Source organism: Hyla sarda, chromosome 10 (assembly GCF_029499605.1).
Source record: "Hyla sarda isolate aHylSar1 chromosome 10, aHylSar1.hap1, whole genome shotgun sequence".
Taxonomy (NCBI): Eukaryota; Metazoa; Chordata; class Amphibia; order Anura; family Hylidae; genus Hyla; species Hyla sarda.
Genome location: NC_079198.1, coordinates 32,561,998 through 32,585,719, shown reverse-complemented (window position 1 = coordinate 32,585,719; position 23,722 = coordinate 32,561,998). Strand labels below are relative to the sequence as shown.

Below are 23,722 nucleotides of genomic sequence, written 5' to 3'. Positions count from 1 at the left end.
ATTCTATAATTCCAAAGAGTGGATTGAGGAGATTACTATATTTACCCGCAATTTATGAAGCTCATTGCGCTTGATTGATAAATTTAGCGCTTCTGCACATAATTTAGAATTCGGGAAAAGGGGTAAAATGCTTCTACCATACACAAATAATGATACATGTCCCCCCGAGAGTGGTGGTCAATGATTCGTACTCTGATTGGTCCCCGGTTATAAGTGGTGTACCCCAAGGTTCAGTGCTGGGCCCACTCTTGTTTAATTTATTTATTGATGATATAGAGGATGGTATTAACAGCTCTGTTTCAGATGACACCAAGGTTTGTAGCACGGTACAGTTTATAGAGGATGTGCATAAGTTACAAGATGACTTGGATAGACTAAGTGTCTGGGCATCCACTTGGCAAATGAGGTTCAATGTGGATAAATGTAAAGTTATGCATCTGGATACAAAAAATCTGCATATGCATCGTATATTTTAGGGGGGATAGTCATTGGTACAGAAGGATCTTGGAGTACTTGTACATAATAGACTACAGAATAGCACAATGTCAGGCAGCCGCCTCTAAGGCCAGCAGGATAGGAGGCAGGGATAGGGACACAATACTATCCCTTTATAAAGCATTGGTATGGCCTCACCTGGAATATGCTGTTCAGTTTTGGGCACCAGATCATAAAAGGGACGTTGTGGAGCAGGAGAGCGTGCAGAGACGCATGATTAAACTAATTAGGGGCATGGAACATCTTAGCTATGAGAAATAATTAAAATAATTAAATTTGTTTAGTCTTGAGAAAAGATGTTTAAGGGGGATATGATCAATGTATATATGTATATAAATGGCCCATACAAAAAATATAGGAAAAACTGTTCCAGGTTAAACCCCCTCAAAGGACAAGGGGCACTCCCTCCGTCTGGAGAAGAAAAGGTTTAGTCTCAAGAGGCGATAATCGTTCTTTACCATAACAACTGTGAATTTATGGAAGAGTCTACCTCAGGAACTGGTCACAGCAGGAACAATTGAAAGCTTCAAAACAGGGTTAGATACATTCTTAGAACATTATAACATTAATGGTTATGCAGAAATATAATCACATCCCTCCCCCTTCATCCAACCAAATCCCTTCCCTTCAATTCCTTGATTGAACTTGATGGACAAAAGTCTTTTTTCAATCATACTAACTACGTAACTAAAAAAGTTCTCTTTGCCCCATCCAAGTGTGTGATGGTTGTTAAAGGGGTACTCCCGTGGATAACTTTTTTTTTTAAATAAACTGGTGCCAGAAAGTTATACAGATTTGTAAATTACTTCTATTAAAAAATCTTAATCCTTCCAGTACTTATTAGCTGCGGAATACTACAGAGGAAATGGTTTTCTTTTTGGAACACAGAGCTCTCTGCTGACATCATGACCATAGTGGTCTCTGCTGACATTTCTGTCCATTTTAGGAACTGTCCAGAGCAGGAGAAAATCCCCATAGCAAACATATGCTGCTCTGGACAGTTCCTAAAATGGACAGAGATGTCAGCAGAGAGCACTGTGGTCATGATATCAGCAGAGAGCTCAGTGTTCCAAAAAGAAAACCATTTCCTCTGTAGTATTCAGAAGCTAATAAGTACTGGAAGGATTAAGATTTTTTTTTATAGAAGTAATTAACAAATCTGTTTAACTTTCTGGCACCAGTTGATAAAAAAAAAGTTTTCCGCGGGAGTACCCCTTTAAGCCCTTTAAAGTTTTTGTACTGGGGCCCTAATTGTGTAGTTTGTCCTGGATATGGCATCTTCTTGTACAAAATACAGATTACAGTGCATTTAAGACTTTTAGGGGGAGATTTATCAAAACCTGTGCAGAGAAAGAGTAGCACAGTTGCCCATAGCAACCAATGAGATTGCTTCTTTAATTTTACCGAGGTTGCTATGTGCAACTGCACCACTTTTCCTCTGCACAAGTTTAGATAAATCTTCCTCTTAGTCTTTTCTTCAGGAGTATTCAAAGCACAAACAAAAAGAGCTCCCTAAAAGAAACACCGACTAAATTTGATTGATCAGCAATTGTACTCCACCCCTAGACATCTTATCCCCTATCCAAAATATAGGGGATAAGATGTCTGATCACGGGGGTCCCGCCGCTGGGGACCCCCGCAATATAGCATGCGGCACCCACCTGTTTCTTGTCCGGAAGTGCTGAGGGGTCTGGGTCGCGACCACTGGAATGGAAGTCTGTGACGTCATGACTCTGCCCCGTGTGATGTCACGCCCCGTCCCCTCAATGCAAGTCTATGGGAGGGGGCGTGACGGCCGTCACGCCCCCTCCCATAGACTTGCATTGAGGGGATGGGGCGTGATGTCACACGGGGGGCAGAGTCGTGGTGTCACAGACTTCCGTTCCCGTGGTCGCGACCCAGATCCTCCAAGAAACAGGTGACTAGAGATGAGCGAACTTACAGTAAATTCGATTTGTCACGAACTTCTCGGCTTGGCAGTTGATGACTTTTCCTGCATAAATGAGTTCAGCTTTCAGGTGCTCCGATGAGCTGGAAAAGGTGGATACAGTCCTAGGAGACTCTTTCCTAGGACTGTATCCACCTTTTCCAGACCACCGGAGCACCTGAAGGCTGAACTAATTCATGCAGGATAAGTCATCAACTGCCGAGCCGACAAGTTTGTGACGAATCAAATTTACTGTAAGTTCGCTCATCTCTACAGGTGGGTGCCGCATGCTATATTGGGTCGGGTCCCCGCGATCAGACATCTTATCCCCTATCCTTTGGATAGGGGATAAGATGTCTAGGGGTGGAGTACCCCTTTAAGGAACCAGGAAAATCTTGGAAAAGCTGCTATGGGTTCTAATAGCAGAGGGGGACTTACTCATATACAGTAATTTTTTTTTTAACTAATGGATAAAACACAACAGTGACTCCCTAGCACTACTATATGGGTTCATCTGTTTGCAGAAGATCTGTTATATGTCATTGTTATCGATCCCTTGATGTTGAGGCACCATTAAGGGATAGATAGCAGGAACATATAGCAGAAGACACAATTACAGTAGGTTGCTGTTTAACATAACAAAAGACGTACAGCAAGACAAGAGTTTTATGAAAACAGCAAGGATCACATTGTTTATAACTCTGCTACAGATTTTCCACAGGATGGTAAGAGAGATGAGTCCTGCTGTAAGAAGTGAAGGGCCCTGTAGGAGTTAATGTTCACACGTTGGGTTGCCATACTGATTACAGAATCTGCATGAAAACTACATGAAAAATGTTACCCACTCTTGTTAGTGGAAATCAGCACTTTAGTTCACACGGTGCAGATGTTTTCCATTGCATATTTGAAATCTGAGTTACAGTAAAAAAAATAAGTGGTATGTCATATGCTCATATTTGTGTGTTAACCAATCTGGGTAGCCATATAGTGGGGTAAATCTGACCTTACAAAATAAGAGGCATTAAATGGTTACTCCGGTGGAATTATTATTATTTTTTTTTTAATCAACCGGTGCCAGAAAGTTAAACAGATCTGTAAATTACTTCTATTTAAAAATATTAATCCTTCCAGTACTTATCAGTTCTTTTTTGTCTGACCACAGTGCTCTCTGGTGACACCACTCTGCATCTCAGGAACTGTCCAGAGCAGGAGAAGTTTGCTATGGGGATTTGTTCCTTCTCTGGACAGTTCCTGACATGGACAGAGGTGTCAGCGGAGAGCACTGTGGTCAGATTGGAAAGAATTACACAACTTCCTCTGTAGTATACAGCAGCTGATAAGTAATGGAAGGATTAAGATTTCTTAAATAGAAGTAACTTACAAATCTGTTTACTTTTTTGCCACCAGTTAATTTGAAAAAAATTGGTTTTCCATCGGAGTACCACTTTAAGGGTGAACATTAGTGTTGAGCGGCACAGGCCATATTCGAATTCGCGAATATATGGACGAATATTCGTCATATTCGCGAATATTCGCATATTCGTAATGTTCTCGTTTTATTTTCGCATATGTGAATATTCGCGTGTGCGAAAATTTGCATATGCGAAAATTTGCATATACAAAAATGAACATAAGCGAAAATTCGCACACCAGTCTCACACAGTAGTATTAGAGCCTTCTTACACCACATAAGCTGGAAACAGAGAGGGATGATCACTGTGATGTTTACTGTGAAAAAAAAAAAAAAAAACGAATATTCGTAATTATTAATATTTAGCGCTATATTCGCGAATATTCGCGAATTCGCGAATATGCGATATTAGCAAATAAAATTCGAATTGCGAATATTCGCGAGCAACACTAGTGAACATGTGACCGAGAAATCCAAGGGCATGCCTCTGGCTTTTTTCTTTTGTACTCTGTAATCCACCTTGTGAGTTTAACATGTAGGGCAATAATCTGGTAGAATTCGGCCGTGCTCACACTTGTGAAGCTTCTGAGCATGAATCAGTCGACACTAGGGCCGCACAGGTATTGCCATCACCATAGACAGCAATGTCTGCAGGGCGAAAATCCGCCAGAACCTTGAACAAGTTCAATGTACTAGTGTAATTTTTTGAGTGGACTCTCTGGGCAGAAAGTCTGCCTTGAAAACCTTGCAGTGTGCGCTGTGCAGCGGAATTCCATTGCCCATTGCTGTACCAGAATTTCCAAGTGGAATTTCAAAATCTTAAAGGGGTTCTCCCATGGAAAACTTTTTTTTTTTAAATCAACTGGTGCCAGAAAGTTAAACAGATTCGTAAATCACTTCTATAAAAAAATCTTAATCCTTCCAGTACTTTTTAGGGGCTGTATGCTAAAGGGAAATCCAAAAAAGAAATGCATTTCCTGTGATGTCCTGACCACAGTGCTCTCTGCTTACCTCTGCTGTCCATTTTAGGAACTGTCCAGAGCAGGTGAAAATCTCCATAGCAAACATATGCTGCTCTGGACAGTATCCTAAAATGGACAGCAGAGGTCAGCAGAGAGCACTGTGGTCAGGACATCAGAGGAAATGCATTTCTTTTTTGGATTTCTCTTTAGTATACAGCCCCTAAAAAGAACTGGAAGAATTAAGATTTTTTAATAGAAGTGATTTACAAATCTGTTTAACTTTCTGGCACCAGTTGATTTAAAAAAAAAAAAAGTTTTCCACGGGAGTACCCCTTTAACTAATCTTTAATAAAAGTTCTCCCTTTAAACCCAATGTGACCCAACATCACCATACTGATCGCCTGTATTATTTTTGAAAGAGACCCACCAGTCACAAAATGTTGAGGTGATTACCAGATCGTCTGCACACGGGTTATACCCGGTTTATACATACAGCGCAATGAATGACCACAATGGACGGGACCCGAGCGGTCAAGTGAATTATTAACTTTAATATCTGAAAGTATCAATGGTATAGTTTGTCTGATGCCTTTTAAAGTGTTATTTTGATAAATGTCACATACTGTTCCATTACAGACGTCATGCTCCTTATCTGACTGTGTCTGCGAGATGCTGATAAATTAATACAGTAAGGAAATAAATGTGAAAAACTTAAAATACTTGACAGTTGAATATCATCCACGTGTTCCCTCTAGGTAAAAGCCATATCTCTATATATAAAGAAATAATCTACTGTTCTCTGCACCAGGATAATCTTTTTTTCTGGAAAGATATTTTCTGTGAATTTTAAACAAGTTTGTTTATTTTTCCTTTTACTTTTCTGTATGACCTCATACAGGGAAAGATGAAAACAAAGGTTCTCTAGGCATTTTATTTTAGAGACTGCCATGAGGTTACTTTATTAGTCTCTCCTGAATTGTTTTCCAGCTTAACTAAACATATCTAGTTTTGAAAGGCGTTACGAAGCATCTTAGACACAGGAAGTTCCTCCAAGTTCCCGTCGGAACCAGACGCTTCTGCAGGCATGTTGGCCACCACTGTCCTTTTACATAAATACTGTAGAGACACCACTTTACAATTTAGTGGTTGTGTAAGCATAAGAGGGACAGGATGCTCTTTCCCTTCAATGTAGCAGAGATTAGAGTCAGACTCTCCTGCTGCCGTCAAGCGCATATAATGTTCAACCAGCTTCACCACACAGGGAAATGTTGGGGGGCTTTCTGCTCCCGCTACCGTTTCCAGGTAGAAAGAAGTTCCCTCTAGCTTAATGCGTAAATTGGTAATGCCAGCAGATGTGCGAAGGCTGAGGGTAAACAGATGGTGATGGTCTGAAGAGTCGCGGATAAGAAAGGATCCAACAGGCTGGTCAGATAAGAGCTTTTTGGCTTCAGTACCAGAGAGGGTGCTCCAGTAGTAGCCACTGGCCTCCAGCCTCTCAAGTGCAGTCTCCACCCTTTCATAGTCTCCACAGAAAGATTTGTAGTGGTAAGACAACTGGGCAGCCTGTGAGCTCATGGCTGCAAGGATGGATGATGGACAGAAGCAGCGATGGAAGCAATTCCAGCGAAGTGTGACCATCGTCAAACTAATGAACACGTTTTGAGAGGAAGACCAAGGCTGATTGTGCTTAATTGTTTGCACCACCTCTAGCGCTCATCTGTGTCCACCTTCCCAATTCATCTGTAAAATAAAAAACAACAAAAATAATTAGTATAATGTACCAAAAAGAACAATTTATTGGAACTAAAGAGCTTAAAGGGGTACTCCGGTGAAAGCCTTTTTTCTTTTAAATCAACTGGTGCCAGAAAGTTAAACATATTTGTAAATGACTTCTATTTAAAAATCGTAATCCTTCCAGTACTTATTAGCTGCTGAATGCTACAGAGGAAATTCCTTTCTTTTTGGAACACTGATGACATCACGAGCGCAGTGCTTTCTGCTGACATCTCTGTCCATTTTAGCAACTGTGCATAGCAGGTGTATGCTAAGGGCAGCATGGTGGCTAAGTAGTTAGCACTGCTGCTGGGGCCTTGGGTTCAAATCCCACTAAGGACAACAATAAATAAATAAAGACTTATTATTATTATTATTATAATGTCAGTAGTGCTCGTGATGTCATCAGAGAGCATTCCAAAAAGAAAAGAATTTCCTCTGTAGTATTCAGCAGCTAATAAGTACTGGAAGGATTAAGATTTTTTAATAGAAGTAATTTACAAATATGTTTAACTTTCTGGCACCAGTTGATTTAAAAGAAAAAAGGTTTTCACCGGCGTACCCCTTTAATATATTTATTCCAATGAACAGGAAAGTCTTGCAAAAGCAAATAGAAGTGTAATATATGTAGATTATATAGGACAGTTGTCCCCAATCGGTAGCTTGAAAGTCACATGTAGCTCTTAGGCTCTCCACATGCCTCTCCAGCTGAGGGCTACTTTAAATATTATTGTACCCTAGTGACATAACGAAGGTCATAATAGCACAAGACATTTTGTATTGGCTTATAAACCGTGTGATTTATATGTGACTCACATTCATATTTGTAATAGACTTTTAAACTTTTATCACCAAGAGTGGCTCAACATCACCTGTTGTATTTGTTGTAGCTGAAAATCAGTAAAGTTTGGAGATCTCTAATGTCACAATTCAATTTCCTTCCAGAAACGGTGCTAGTCATATTTTTTTTGCTATGTCTGGGTTACTTGTATTCATTTAGGTGAAAATACAATACTCGAATACAGTAAGAGATAGGGACGGCACTCACCAGTAAGCTTTTCTTCTTTATTAATTCACAACATCACAAAGCAGTTGGAGCAGGAATGGCGGGGCATCAGGAAAGACCGTTTTACACAATCAAGTGCTTCCTCTAGCCGGTGCGCCTTGGCGCACCGGCTAGAGGAAGCACTTGATTGTGTGAAACAGTCTTTCCCATTGCCCCTTGATAAAGAAGAAAAGCTTACTGGTGAGTGCCGTCCCTATCTCTTACTGTAATGGACTATACCCCGGCCTTGACTGAGCACTACCTGTCACAGCGTCTTACTATCCAGACCACAGTGCAGCTTACTCCTCCTGTTTGTGTAAACTGATCCCCGCAGTCCGTAGTGTCGGCTTTACCTGTTTCTACCGTTGGCTAGAAAATGCAATACTGTCACAGCTTAAAGGGGTATTCGAGGCAAAAACTTTTTTTTTTTTATATATATATCAACTGGCTCCGGAAAGTTAACCAGATTTGTAAATTACTTCTATTAAAAAATCTTAATCCTTCCAATAGTTATAAGCTTCTGAAGTTTTCTGTCTAACTGCTCAATGATTATGTCACGTCCCGGGAGCTGTGCATGATGGGAGAATATCCCTTGCATGATGGGAAAATATCCCCATAGGAGCTGGACAGCTCCCGGGACGTGAGTCATCAGAAAGCAGTTAGACAGAAAACAGCAACTCAACTTCAGAAGCTAATAACTATTGGAAGGATTAAGATTTTTTAATAGAAGTAATTTACAAATCTGTTTAACTTTCCGGAGCCAGTTGATATATAAAAAAAGTTTTTGCCTGGAATACCCCTTTAATGTTGTTTCTGGAAAAACAACCTGATCCACAAATTTGCATCTTAGTGGTCACTGCAAATTCAAAATCCACATTTATCAATTGGAAAGCTACTTCTGCTCAGGTACATGTCAGTTGGAGCCATGACCTGCTAAGGAATCTGTATACTAAAAATTACTGTATTCCCTATGCAGGTTCCAAGACAGTTCATGACAACTGCTACTATAAAAAGACACATGTAGATCTCCCTGTTAGTGGAGACCTTGTAGTTTACTCCACACAGTAAAAGGAGAACTATTACTTTTCTGTTTGCTTGAAAACAAATACAGATTTGTAAATTACTTCTATTTAAAAATCGTAATCCTTCCAGTACTTATCAGCTGTAAAATTATTTGTAAAATTAAATCTTGAAGTTTAACAAGGTGGCTAAGCATGTTTCTCTGGAAAAGTGTTTTTGGTCTTAAAGGGGTACTCCGGTGGAAAACTATTCTTTACTAATGAACTGGTGCCAAAAAGTTATACAGTTTTGTAAACTATTTCTATTTAAAAATCTTACTCCTTCCAGTACAGGAAGTTGTATAGTTCTTTCTGACCACAGTGCTCTCTGCTGACACCTCTGTCTGTGTCAGGAACTCTCAAGAGCAGGAGAGGTTTGCTATGGGGATTTCCGTGTACTCTGGACAGTTCCTGACATGGACAGAGGTGTCAGCAGAGAGCACTGTGGTCAGAAAGAACTATACAACTTCCTGTACTGGAAGGAGTAAGATTTTTAAATAGAAATAGTTTACAAAACTGTATAACTTTTTGGCACCAGTTCATTAGTAAAGAATAGTTTTCCACCGGAGTACCCCTTTAAGACCAAACAATACAACTTCCTCTGGAGCATACAATAGCTCATAAGTACTGGAAGGATTAAGATTTTTAAATAGAAGTAATTTACAAATCTGTTTAACTTTCTAGCACCAGTTGATTTGAAGACATTTTTTTCCCACCGAAGTACCCCTTTAGGGTATGTTCACACATACAGGATCCTGCGCACATTTGCACTTTACTGCAGATTAGAAGCTGTGCTCTTTTAGTTTACATTGAAATCTGTAGCAGAAACTCCTGCGCATCAAATCCTGGGCATCAAATCTGCGCAGGATCCTGTACATGAGAACATACAGGTATTTTGTATATTTTTGTTTTTAATGAATTTTGCAAATAAAACAATTTAAAAAAATTGTAGACAGAAGCACAGCCATTACTGACCTCCCAAATAGGTTTTCCTCTGTTAATGTTCTTTGTGAATAGTAACAGAAGAATGTGCATTGTTTAATGCTTATCATGATTCTTTAATGGCTGGGGTGAGTTTATTCATGCTTTCTAGTATTTGATACAGTTATATGTCTATTATGGTGACTCATTTGTACTTGTGGTACCAGAAATATTCAGGTCAGTGATTCATTCTTTAATATTCCTTCTCGTTAATTCACAACAGCTTGGAAATTCATAATCATTCACAGTACAAATACCAAATGACTTTTCTATATTGATGCTTTTTCTATTAAGACATTTCTCTGAAAAATAGAGGACAGTGGTGTAGTTTGGGTTGAATGTGAATGAGCCTTGTTTGAGTCCTGTTATTTTTTATTTGCATTTATTTAATGGACCCTGCAATATCATTTTCAGATCTATTTTGGTCTGTACTTAAAATGTACCTGTCGTCAACAAAAACTTTTTATATAATGTAGATAATACCATTATATGTATATTTGTAATATACATTGGTTGAAAAATGTGTATATTTTTGTCCCTGCAGCTATTGTCTGTGTGTCTCTATGAGGAGTCCAAATACAGGAAGTGAGGGTTGATAATCAAGGCTCTGTACACTAAGAAAAAGCAGGACAGTGTGCACTGAGGCTCTATAACATACTCCAGGCTCATACATCAGGATGATTGACAAGCCAGGAGCCTGCACAGATCCCTGCTTGTCCGACCCTCACTTCCTGTATTTGGACTCCTCAGAGACACACAGGCAATAGCTGCAGGGACATTTTTTCACCCAAAAATATACACAATTTTTAATCAAAGTATATTACAAATATACATATAATGGCATTATCTACATTATATAAAAAGTTTTTGTAATGTTTTTGAGTGGTACATTTTAAAACCTTATATTTATGCCTCAGTCACAGTTATATCTTTGTCTTTGCTATTATGAGGTAGGATATTTGGCTTACAGTCTATATTGTTACCAAGCTACAAATACTGGAGGAGGTGTAGAATGCGTCACACCTAGACAAACCTGAGGGATTAGAGGAGGAGATTTGGATATAACCTGCATGTCTAGGACATTTAAAGGGGTACTCCGGCGCTTAGAATCTCATCCGCTCCTCAATGCAAGCCTGTGGGAGGGGGCATGACAACTGTCACGCCCCCTCCCATAGGCTTGCATTGAGGGGCGGAGCGTGATATCACACGGGGGTGGAGGTGTAACATCACACACCGCCTGCCCCCTGGTCGCCGGTAATCAGACCCGGAGTGAACACGCTCCGGGGACTGATTTTAACTGGGGCGCTGCGTGCAAGATCACGGTCGGCGGGACCCCCGCGATGAGGCATCTTATCCCCTTTCCTTTGGATAGGGGATAAGATGTCTAAGCGCCGGAGTACCCCTTTAAAGGCTTTAGGCAAGGCCTAGAGACTTTTTTCTGCCATGTCACAAGATTATCCAGAGACCTGCACTCCACAGTGGGCATTGCAGCTCGGTATACTGAGTATCTTTATTCTGCACAGATTCTGGGAGACATTCATTGTACACCCCTCAGTAAAGATTCCAAGGACTAGTGCAGTTAGAGAGGAGCATAGACTGTTTAAGAGACCCACATACACTACTTTCTCCTCTCACTCCAGCCATCACTTTATTTATTACTCTGCAAGTGACTGTACCTCCGTTTTTTGTGGAAGATTTGTTTTCTGAGTAAAGTACTGTGTTGCCTTTTACTCATACTCATTTCTGGTTGATGGTTTTCACACTCACCATTAAGGACACCACCTAATTACAACACCAGGCACTATTACATGGTGTGCCCTGGGGGCATTATATGATCTACCTATATTGTGCACCCCCCTTTTACTGCGTCTGCCCACAAAGCATGGGAGAATCTTGTGGAAGCTATACCACACGCTCTGTCTCACGTAACTCTCCCACTGTTCATTGCATTAGAAATTAGGCATTCGGCTTAAATAGACTGGACTAGAGAAAAGCCAGAGAGTACTAGTGATGATGGCCATGTAATTTAAAGCAGAATTAGATTACCGTATATACTTGAGTATAAGCCGAGTTTTTCAGCATGATTTTTAGTGTTGAAAACGCCCCCTCGGCTCAAGTGAACTCTCCACCTGTCAATCCCTTCTCAGTGGTCTTCAACCTGCGGACCTTCAGATGTTGCAAAACTACAACTCCCAGCTTGCCCGGAGTTGACGTTTTGAAACCTCTGGAGGTCCGCAAGTTGAAGACCACTGCGGCCATCGTCATCATCCAGACCCCCCCCCCTTTAGTTTTCTACTCACCACCCCTCGGTGGGAAGGAAGGGTGAGCTGTCCGGGCCATCTATGCTGCAGGGACCATTCGGTGGGGAGGGTTAGTCGTTTCGGGCTGTCCATTTTCACCGAAGGGGGGGCCCTCTTCTCCGCGCTCCGGGCCTGCCCCGGACTAGTGACGTTGCCTTGACGAAGATGCACAGGGACACGCATGAACATCCCTGTGCGTCGTCGTCAAGGTAACGTCACTAGTCCTGGGCAGGCCTGGAGTGCGGAGAAGAGGGCCCCCCGGTGAAAATTGAGAGCCCGGAACGACTTACTCTCCCCACTGGACGGTCCCTGCAGCATAGATGGCCCGGACCAGCTCACCCTTCCTTCCCACTGAGGGGAGGTGAGTAGATAACTAAGGGGGGGAAGGTCTGGATGATGACGAAGGCCGCAGTGGTCTTAACCTGCAGACCTCCAGAGGTTTCAAAACTACAACTCCCAGCATGCTGGGAGTTGTAGTTTTGCAACATCTGCAGGTTCACAGGTTGAAGACCACTGATGAAGGGATTGACAGGTGGTGATGATGAAGGGGGGGATTGTGACGGTGGTCTGGATGATGACGGGGGGGGGGATGATGACATGGGGGGATGATGATGTATTTCCCACCCTAGGCTTATAGTCGAGTCAATAACTTTTCCCGGGTTTTTGGGGTGAAATTAGGGGCCTCGGCTTATATTCGGGTCGGCTTATACTTGAGTATATACGGTATTTGGATCCAACAAAATCCTGATCCCCTCTATTTGCTTTCCAAATATTTCCCAGAGTCTTGACATTTTTTCCGTAGCACTGTACATTTATATTTACTGATTAAGTCCCTGTCCCACATTAGGCTTGCAATACCATTTTGAAAGGAAACATAAGCAACTGGAGGAAACCCAACTCAGTGCAGAGGTTTATTAGATTCAAACCCTGCAGCATGGCATTCATGCTACCCACTTCGCTCCCCTACTAGTGGTAGAATAAAACATGTAACTGTGAAATACACTGACCTTTCATATTTCAATCTCATGACTTCAGTGCTGGCCAATGTGCCTATTGAGATGCTGTACTGCCCACAGGAGCCTTGTGCTTCCCATGAAATGTTTTGCATAATTACATTCTTCCCATGGACTTGTGTTCCTTCACAACTAACACTTCTTCTGACTATAAGTAGTCTTTTTTTTTTTTTTTTTTTTATTATTCTGGTAAACGGTTTCCATACTGTCAAATTCTTTAACAAATGGGTTCTCCCCAGTGGTCTAGGAAGACTTGAGAACAAAGAAACCACTATTGTGCATTTCCAGGAATATCGCAATTGTTGAAACTCATTACAGACAATCTGATTTGGGATGCAGCAGAAATGTACCCAAAATTGATGACTTCCATCCATCATCCAGATGCTGCTGTCCTCACAAGGATCCACATATATACATGACTACCCCTTAGCAATAACTAATAGATGTGAAGCACTTACAAAAGGAATGAATAAGTCAATCTGATATTGCAGGAATTCTGTAATTGAATAAGAGACAACTAATTTCAGCCTTAAGTCAGACATGATATGATGTATTGTGTCATAAAAGCAAAGTTAGAGATGCTTATTCCCAGAAAGTAGCGTTACTTATCTTTATTCTGATTTGTTACCGTCTTACTGGGAAGTGCTCTTCAATTAGCATGTAACAATCATCTACATTTTTAAATACCTGAGCTGCCCAGCCATTCTTACAGCAGGAAGAGCAGAAACGCCAAATATTAATGATATTGGGGACATAGAAAAAGCCTTTCCATTGATTCATGTTTATCATCTCATTGTGTTCTAAGTGATTGCCGTCGTGCATTATTCATTCGTTCTAATACTGACTGTAAACTTCACAGTGTGACTGTATATTCTGGGTGATTAATAGCTGCTAACACTTTAATGACTGCTGCCCAACACTAAAACCCCAGAGCTGTGCGTTACAAGCAGTTCAGCCGGCAAGGAAATGACTGTACCTTCCAAAAAAGTAGAGATATTTCTTATTGTCTGACCACATAATTAAACGGGATTCCTTTGATGTCATACTGTGCCTATGGACACTATTTCTGGCTTGGTAATGGGTACTTCCAGCTATCTAAATAAATAATTGGCTGGATTTCCTAAAACAAGGTATAGTCATGTCCCTTATCAGCATTTTATACTAGCTACGAAAACACTAAACAAAAAACAAAAAAATAAACTAATATACTCTCCGGCTTGGCTTATATAAGTCCTTTTTGTTAGAAGGGTTCCTCCAGAAAATATGATGTTCTTAGGGTGTTGCTGCTACAATTTCCAGTGATCACCAGTAACCTTCAGAAAACTCTGGTAGCCCTGGTTAAAGGGGTATTTTGGGCAAAAATATTTTATCTCCAAGGTGTTTGATTGCGGGGGGCCCGCTGCTGAGACCTCCCGCGATCTCCCTGCAGCACCTGCATTCTATGCTGGTGCTGAATCTCCAGTTTTGGAGACCTCCAGGTTTCCGGGACCTGGGACGTGACGTCATGCCACGCCCCCTCCATTCATGTCTATGGGAGGGGGCGTGACGGCCAGCACGCCCCCTCCCATAGACATGAATGGAGGGGGCTTGGCGTGACGTCACGTCCCCAGTCCCGGAAACCCAGAGGTTTCCGAAACTAGAGATGCAGCCCCTGCATAGAATGCGGGTGCTGCAGGGAGATGGCGAGGGGTCTCAGCAGCGGGGCCCCCGCGATCAGACATCCTTTGGATAGGGGATAAAATGTTTTTGCCCAGAATACCCCTTTAACTGCAGCTAGTTGATGGCTGGCCCAAAAAGAGTGCTCCCCCCCCAAGTAATTCAGTATTGTAAACAAGACAACATAGGGATACACAGAGAATAGATGTTCAGATGTTTGTTTTTTTATAAATTGCAAGAGATGTTTTAAAGTCCCCTGCAGATAAGCAGATCACAGTTCAACATGATGTTGGGACTCCCCATAATAGCTGAAATGTGCGGACATAAAATGCTCTGTGGGTGAACTACAATGCTCTTGGAAAGCAAATTTTGCTGAAATGGTTTTGAGGGGCATGTCGCATTTAGGAAGCCCCTATGGTGCCATAACAGCAAAAAACAAAAAAACTAAAAAAAAACACCCACATGGCATACTATTTTGGAAACGACACCCCTCAAGGAACGTAACAAGGGGTACAATGAGCCTTAACACCCAACAGGTGTTTGACGACTTTTCGTAAATGTGGGATGTGTAAATACCCCATATGTGGATGTAAAGTGCTCTGCGTGCGAACTACAATGCTCAGAAGAGAAGGAGCGCCATTGAGCTTTTGAAGAGAGAGAATTTGTTTGGAATGGAAGTTGGGTGCCATGTGCGTTTACATAGCCCCCTTGGTGCCAGAACAATGGGCCCACCACATGTGACCCCATTTCATTTCGGAAACTACACCCCTCACAGAATGTAATAAGGGGTGCAGTGAGCATTTACACCCCACTGGCATTTGACAGATCTTTGGAACAGTGGGCTGTGCAAAAGAAAAATTTTATTTTCCATTTTCACGAATCACTGTTCCAATAATCTGTCAGACACCTGTGGGGTGTAAATGCTCACTGCACCCCTTGTTACATTACATGAGGGGTGTAGTTTCCAAAATGGCGACACATGTGGGGGGTGCATTGTTCTGGCACCATGGGGGCTTTGTAAACACATGTGGCCTTCAATTCCGGACAAATTTTCTCTCCAAAAGCCCAATAGCGCTCATTCTCTTCTGAGCATTGTAGTGCACCCGCAGAGCACTTTACATCCACATATGGGGTATTCCCTTACTCAGAAGAAATGGGGTTACAAATTTTGGGGAGCTTCTTTAATACTTTTCCTTGTGAAAATGAAAAATTTAGGGTAACACCAGCATTTTAGTAAAAAAAATAATTTTTTTTTCATTTTCCCATCCAACTTTAACGAACATTCGCCAAACAACTGTGTGGTGTAAAGGCTCACTATACCCCTTTTTACGTTCCTTGAGGGGTGTTGTTTCTAAAATGGGGTCACGTGTGAGTATAAATTTTTTTGCGTTTATGTCAGAACTATTGTAAAATCAGCCAACCCTGTGCAAGTCAACAATTTATGCCTCAAATGTACATAGTGCGCTCTCACTTCTGAGCCTTGTTGTGTGTCCGCAGACCATTTTACGCCCACATATGTAGTATTTCCATTACGTTACAAATTTTGGGGGTCTTTTTTTCTTTTATCTCTTGTGAAAATGAAAGGTCTGGGGCAACACCAGCATGTTAGTGTAATTTTTTTCTTATTTTTTTTACACTAACAGGCTGGTGTAGACTCAGTCTTTTCCTTTTCATAAGGGGTGAAAGGAGAAAAAGCCCCCCAAAACTGGTAACGCAATTGCTCCTGAGTACGGAAATACCCCATATGTGGCCCTAAACTGTTTCCTTGAAATATGACAGGGCTCTGAAGTGAGAGAGCACCATGCGCATTTGAGGCCTAAATTAGGGATTGCATAGGGGTGGACATAAGGGTATTCTACGCCAGTGATTCCCAAACAGGGTGCCTCCAGCTGTATATGTGGTGTTTTACCCTTTCTTTTGTGTAGTGTAGTGTTTTTAGGGTACATTCGCATTGGCGTGGGTTTACGGTGAGTTTCCCATTAGGAGTTTGAGCTGCGGTGGGAAATTCGACGCAGCTCAAACTTGAAGCAGGAAACTCACTGTAAACCCATGCACCTGTGAATGTACCCTGTATATTCACATAGGGGGGGGGGGGGGGCAAATCTCCAGCTGTTGCAAATCTACAACTACCACCATGCACTGACAGACCTTGCATACTGGGAGTTGTACTTTTGCAACAGCTGGGGGCACACTGGTTGGAAAACCTTGAGTTAGATTCTACCCTTGAGTTATGTTTGCAACCAGTGCGCCTCCAGCTGTTGCAGAAGTGCTGATCACCAAAGGGCATGCTGGGAGATGTAGTTATGCAACTTATGCTGGGGGCACGCAACTACAACTCCCAGCATGCCAAGACAGCCGTTTGCTGTTCGTGCATGCTGGGAGTTGTAGCTTTGTTAGATTTGGAGGGCCATGATTTAGAAACCACCGCACAGTGATCTCCAAAGTGTGGCCCTTCAGATGTTGCAGAACTACAAATCCCAGCATGCTCTGTCAGCAAACTGCTGTGTGGGCATGCTGGGAGTTGTAGTTTTGCAAGATCTAGAGGGCCACAGTTTAGAGACCACTGCACAGTAATCTCCAAACTGTACCCCTCTAAATCTTGCAAAACTACAAATCCCAGCATGCCCAAATGGCAAACGGCTGTCTGGGCATGCTGGGAGTTGTAGTTTTGCAACATCTGGAAGGCTACAGCTTAGAAACCACTGTAAACTGTGGCCCTCCAGATGTTGCTAGGCATCAACTCACTTGTCAGTTGAAGGATCACCGCAGAAAGGAGGATTGCTGCCACAGAGAGGTGGATCGCCTCTGGTAAGGGACCTCCGATGCCGATCCCAGCACAGTTCCCCAGCTCTGCCCGGATTACGGTGGGTGGCCAGAGCGGGGGAACCAAACTTTAACCCACCCCCGATCTGCTATTGGTTGGTCGCTTCTTACCGACCAATAGCAGGGAAAGGAGGGGTGGCACCACCCCTGCCAACTCACTCCTATCCCTTCAGGGGGATCGGGGGTGTCTTGGACAGCCCCGATTCCCCTTATTTTCTTGGTCACCGGAGACTTGTATGACCCTGAATCGCCGCAGATGGCCGGTCTGAATTAACCCATCCCAGGCGTTGCCACAGGATGCTTGCTGAATGATTTCGGCAGGTATCCCGGTCTGGTCCCCGCCTGGCAAACGGTGGGGACTGGAATTCCCACGGGTGTACAGTCCTTCAGTACCTGGGAGCCAGGGCTTACCTGTACGCCCATGGTCCTTAAGTAGTTAAAATTATGTTGAAATCTAATCAAAGGAATGCATCAATTTTCCTGTGAGATTTCTGTTGTTCTGCACAATTGCACTTGTAATCCTATAATTAACATATTTAGTAATCCAAAATGTGAGAAGCTTTTCCAATGCCTAATATAAAGAGACTTGTGCAGACATGCGTCAGGAATGTTACAGAGAACATAATGTTACAGAGAATTTTTGTCTTAGGCTAGGATTCCACTTAATTTTTTGGGGGGAAATGCTAAGAAAAGCGCCAATTCTGCCGCATGGCGTTTTTTCGGCCAAAAAACGCTGCAGCCAGATGTTATCTGTAAATCAATGAGAAATCGCAAAATTCTTATTCCACTTGGCGTTTTTCACTTTGGCGTTTTTTGAATCCTTTTGGCGTTTTTTCACTCTTTTCTTGCGTTTTTAAAATTGTTGTTAATCGCAGCATGTTGAGCCACTGACGTTTTTTTTGTCAAAATCGTGGCGTTTTTCTCCCATAGAAGTCTATGGGAGTGAAAAAACGCCAAGAAAAATGATATGTGGGTTTTAACTTTGGCGTTTTTGCAGGCGGTTTTTATTCTTTTTTGGACTTTAGCAACCCAAAAAAGTGATGGAGATACCTTTTTTAATAACATTTTGTAGGGTACCATTAGGGTACAGTAGTGAAGGAAAAAAATTGTATCTAACAATTTTATTACAAAATTTTTATTCATTTTTAAAGAGGGATCAATTTATGTGGGCGGGTGGGGACCTAAAAATGTAGCCGACAATAATAAAAAATGTAGTGTGTGTGTGTGTTTTTCACTTTATTTTCTTTATTTTTAAAAAATTTTTTAGGTAGTACTACTACTCCCAGCATAGAATACACTGTTTCATGATGGGAGTAGTAGTACCTGTACTAATTGAAAGATCGACCGTTGTGATCCTTCTGTATAATGTATAGATGCAGCGGCCACTCTTCTATGGTCCCCTGCACTGACGTATATATATACACATATTCATATTTCCCGCAGAGAGCTGTGATTGGCCAGATGGTTCCAGCCAATCACAGAATATGTGTATATATACGGCAGTGCAGGGGACCATAGAAGAGCGGCCGCTGCAGCTATATATTATACAAGAGGATCACAGCGGGTGTCAGGAGTGATACCCGCTGTGATCTTTCCATAACTGCAGGTACTACCACTCCCAACATGGAGCACAATCTGCTCCATGCTGAGAGCTGTAGTACCTGCATTAAGAGACAGATCGCAGTGAGTGTCAGAAGTTACACTCGCTGCGATCTGTCTATTAATGCAGAAACTACAGCTCCCAGCATGGAGCAGAGAGTGCTCCATGTTGGGAGTAGTAGTGCCTGCTTAAGGACACATCACAGTGGATGTCACTAATGACACCCGCTGCGATTGTCCTGTCTATAGCAGAGATGGAGCGACTGTATACATCGCTCACATCTCTGCTCTGTACTCTGGCCACTCACTCATTGATGTTTCCCTCAGAGCTGTGATTGGCTGCAACCATCCGGCCAATCACCACTCTGGGTAGGAAATATGAATGAGTGATGTTCTATTCACATCACTGGCCGGAGTACAGAGCAGAGATGTGAGCGATGTATAGAGCCACATCTCTGCTATATAATGGACGATTGCATCGGGTGTCAGGACTGAGACCAAAAAAAAAAATGCCAAAAGGTGCCAAAAATGCAATTTCCACACAAAGGAAAAAACGCCAAAAAAAACGCCAGACGCAGGACATTGCACTAGCGTTTTTTCATGCGTTTTTTTAATCCCAAAAAACGCAGCACAAAAAAACAAGTAGAAACTTAACCTTAAAGAGTACCTGTCACCCAAAATTTTCTTTTGTATTTTGTTAATCAATGTATTAGAAACTCCCTGATATCACATGTTTAATTATCAATAAAACTTAATTGAAAAGAGAAACAACTTTCTAATACATGTGATTAACAAAAATGTATCTTTATATATTTTTTTTACTTTGAAAAACTACATGTCCAGGCTCAATGATTTTGGATTCATGCTGGCCTGGATGCAGTGCAGCCGGGACACTGAAAAATACAGCACAGCTCCCTGACTGTCAATCAGACAGCCGGGAGCAGCGCTGTGCATGGCAGGCAGGACGGCCCGCAGAGCCTGTCAGCACCCCTACCCCCCGTGGTTTCAAGCAGGCAGATCGCGGGGCTAACAGGCCCCCCCGGATTATAAACCCCCCCGTTTACCGGATAAGCGGATTACAAGGTGGGTCTGAATTAAAAGCAGGCCACAGAAGAAGGGCGGAAGTGAGCCCAGCCAGGCTTCAACTGACGTCACGCCTACTGGGCCACTCTCCCTTCCTCTCTCACAGAGGACAGGAAAATGAACAACTAACAAGGGATTGAAAAATGTAGGAAAAGTTGAAAAATGGGGGAAAAAAAGTAGGATTAGAGTCAGGAAGAGTCAGGGAAAGATGGGGGGAAGGGGAATTAGGGACAGATGAGTTCATGATAGGTACTCTTTAAGTCTTACCTGGGTGTGTAATGTTATATAGGCATTGCCAGCTTTGCATGCAAAAGTGTTCTATTTATCCTTTAACCTAGAATTTGATCAGAGTTATAACTTGAATTTCTGGGACCATGAAGCTAAATCTGGTATCCTCTTAAGTTGTTGAGAGCTATCAAAGGGGTACTCCGGTGAAAAACTTTTTTTTTTTTTTTATCAACTTGTGCCAGAAAGTAACAGATTTGTAAATTACTTCTATTAAAAAATCTTAATCCTTCCTGTACTTATTAGCTGCTGAATACTACAGCAGAGATTCTTTTCTTTTTGCAACACAGAGCTGTCTGCTGACATCATGAACTGTCCAGAACAGCATATGTTTGCTATGGGGATTTCCTTTTACCCTGGACAGTTCCTAAAATGGACAGAGATGTCAGCAGAGAACACTGTGCTCATGATGTCAGCAGAGAGCTCTGTGTTTCAAACAGAAAATAATTTCCCCTGTAGTATTCAGCAGCTAATAAGTAGAGGAAGGATTAAGATTTTTTAATAGAAGTAATTTACAAATCTGTTTAACTTTCTGGCACCAGTTGATTTAAAAAAAAAAAAAAAGTTTTTCACCGGAGTACCACTGAGCACTCTCAAACACCCAGGCCCAAGTGTGACTGCAACATCTGCACCTCCTTTTGTTATGCTCCTGAATTTGAGTCTCTCATCTTTTATAGGGAACGTATCATCAGTTATTGACATATTGGGAGTGTTGTTTTTATTGTGGAAATTTTTTCCAGACAGGTAGTTTTCCATGGTATTTACTATGTGGTGCTTTTCCCAAGGTTTTGCTGCTTTTTACAACTGCTCTGAGCTCAAATACACAACTTTTTATGTGGGAACATTAGTAAATTTGTTGGGATTCTTCCAAACTGTCGGAGACATGCCCCTTTTTTGACTGTCACACCTCCTTTCTCAATTGCCACACCCCTTTCAGGTTTTCAGAATAAAACAAATAGTTCCTTCGGGTATTTTGAATTTTTGGTCGTAAAATCTGGCGCATTAAATATGCAAACAATTTGGGTGCAGAACCCGCGAAAAAATAGTCAGGATCACCCCAGTAAATAACTCACATTATCATGTTTACATAATAAACATACCTAAACAATGCTTTTTTGCTTCTTAAACATATCTACATAAGAATCTTAACCCCTTAAAGGGGTAGTCCAGTGGTGAAAAACTTATCCCCTATCCTAAGGATAGGGGATAAGTTTGAGATCGCGGGGGGTCCGACCACTGGGGCCCCCTGCGATCTCTCTGTACGGGGCCCCGGCTCTCCGCCCAGATATCGGGTGTCTACCCCCGCACGAGGCGGCGGCCGACACGCCCCCTCAATACATCTCAATGGCAGAGCCAGAGATTGCCGAAGGCAGCGCTTCGGCTCTGCCATAGAGTTGTATTGAGGGGGGGTGTCGGCCGCCGCCTCGTGCAGAGCTCGACACGCCCCCTTCCCGCGGGCTGTCGGGGCTCCATACAGGAGATTGCAGGGGCCCCAGCGGTCCGACCCCCCGCGATCTGCAACTTATCCCCTATCCTTAGGATAGGGGATAAGTTGTTCACCACTGGGTCACCACTGGACTACACCGAGGGTTTTTACACTTTTGTTTTTTCCTCTTTACCTTTAAAAAATCATAACTCTTTCAATTTTGCATCTAAAAATCCATATGATGGCTTATTTTTTGCGCCACCAATTCTACTTTGTAATAACATCAGCCATTTTACCCAACAATCTACGGCGAAACGGAAATAAAAATCATTGTGAGACAAAATTGGAAAATTGTAACTTTTGGGGGCTTCTGTTTCTACTCAGTAAAATTTTTGGTAAAAATTACACATTCTCTTTATTCTGTAGGTCCATATGGTTAAAATGATACCATACTTATATAGGTTTGATTTTGTCGTACTTCTGAAAAAAATCATAACTACATGTAGGAAAATTTATACGTTTAAAATTGTCAATTTCTGACCCCTATAACTTTTTTATTTTTCCGCGTATGGGGCGGTATGAGGGCTCATTTTTTGTACTGTTATCTGAAGTTTTTAGTGGTACCATTTTTGTATTGATTGGACTTGATGATCGCTATTTTGGATACACTATTTTGGACTTTGGAATTTTTTTGTGCGTATGCCATTGACTGTGCGGTTTCATTAATGATATATTTTTCATAATTCGGACATTTCCGCACGCGGCTATACCACATATTTTTATTTACACATTTTTTTTTAAATAGGAAAAGGGGGGTGATTCAAACTTTTATTAGGGGAGGGGATAAATGATCTTTACTCACTTTTTTTTTTTACCACTTTTCTTTGCAGTGTTATAGCTCCCATAGGGGGCTATAACACTGCACACACTGAGCTCAAAGGAAACCAGTGATCAATGATTCTGCCGCTTGACTGCTCATGCCTGGATCTCAGGCACTGAGCAGTCATTCAGCGATCGGACACCAGAAGGCAAGGTAGGAGACCCTCCTCGTGTCCCAGAGCTGTTTGGGATGCCACAATTTCGCCGCAGACATCCTGAACAGCCCCCTGAGCTAACCAGCAGTGATTTACTTTCACTTTAGACGCGGCGTTGAACTTTGAGCGTCGCGTCTAAAGGGTTAATAGCGCACAGCACCGCGATCATTGCCCCCCGCTATTAGCCACGGGTCCCGGCCGGGCCCAACCCGCTATGATGCTGGGCCACGTCGTGGCCCCGTGTTATAGAAAGGGAAAGGACTCAGGACATTTAACATTGACACACTTTGGAATTTCCACACGGAATTTTGCATTGTAATTCTGCATGGAGATTCCAGAGTAACAGAGTCCAGTTGAATTCAGTGGGATTCTGCTGCGCTGTGCACACAGCAAAATTTCTGTGTCAGATGTTTCTCTCACGGTAATTCCCATTTCCATGTCCCCATAAAGTATGAACCTGTTTATTCTTTCTGCGGACTTTGCATGTAATGCATAGCCGACCATGAGATGGCGCATTCCTGTGCGGTCTTATTACCAGTGTGTTATGCCGGCGCTCGCAGTTTTCGGAATGTATGCACAGAAATTTTGAACATAGCCTTATAATAAGGTGACACCCAGTCCCAGTCTATATAGCTTTGCTGAATAGACTGGGACAATATGAGAAGAGTCATTTTCATTAGAGTGCAGTAGAGTTTATGACAGCTCTACAGTGCTGCTTGCGGTATAGATAAGACAGACCCACTGTACATACAGATAAAACTCTGCATCTCCCCTGTCACTCCCTGGTCCCTGGAGAAAGGCTGTACATCATCATTTCCTGGAGATTGGATTAGCCTATGACATCTTCTCTG

The 23,722-nt window shown here is 42.2% G+C and overlaps 1 protein-coding gene across 7 annotated transcripts in view; it reads right to left on the bottom strand.

Annotated features, from left to right (window-relative positions):
- Nucleotides 1-5,326: 5,326 nt before the first annotated feature.
- Nucleotides 5,327-23,722, bottom strand: part of LOC130293522 (suppressor of cytokine signaling 3-like) — a 196,566-nt gene continuing 178,170 nt past the window's right edge. For 4 of the 7 annotated variants that reach the window (XM_056542324.1, XM_056542326.1, XM_056542322.1 and 1 more), the window contains exon 2: nt 5,327-6,535. In XM_056542324.1, coding sequence (XP_056398299.1) covers nt 5,798-6,433 — 636 coding nt within the window. In that variant the 5' untranslated portion in view covers nt 6,434-6,535 and the 3' untranslated portion in view covers nt 5,327-5,797. Of the gene's footprint in view, nt 6,536-10,675; nt 10,695-11,952; nt 12,024-13,423; nt 13,462-23,722 lie in introns of those variants that run through there. The other 3 variants (XM_056542323.1, XM_056542325.1, XM_056542327.1) reach the window with 3 other exon arrangements.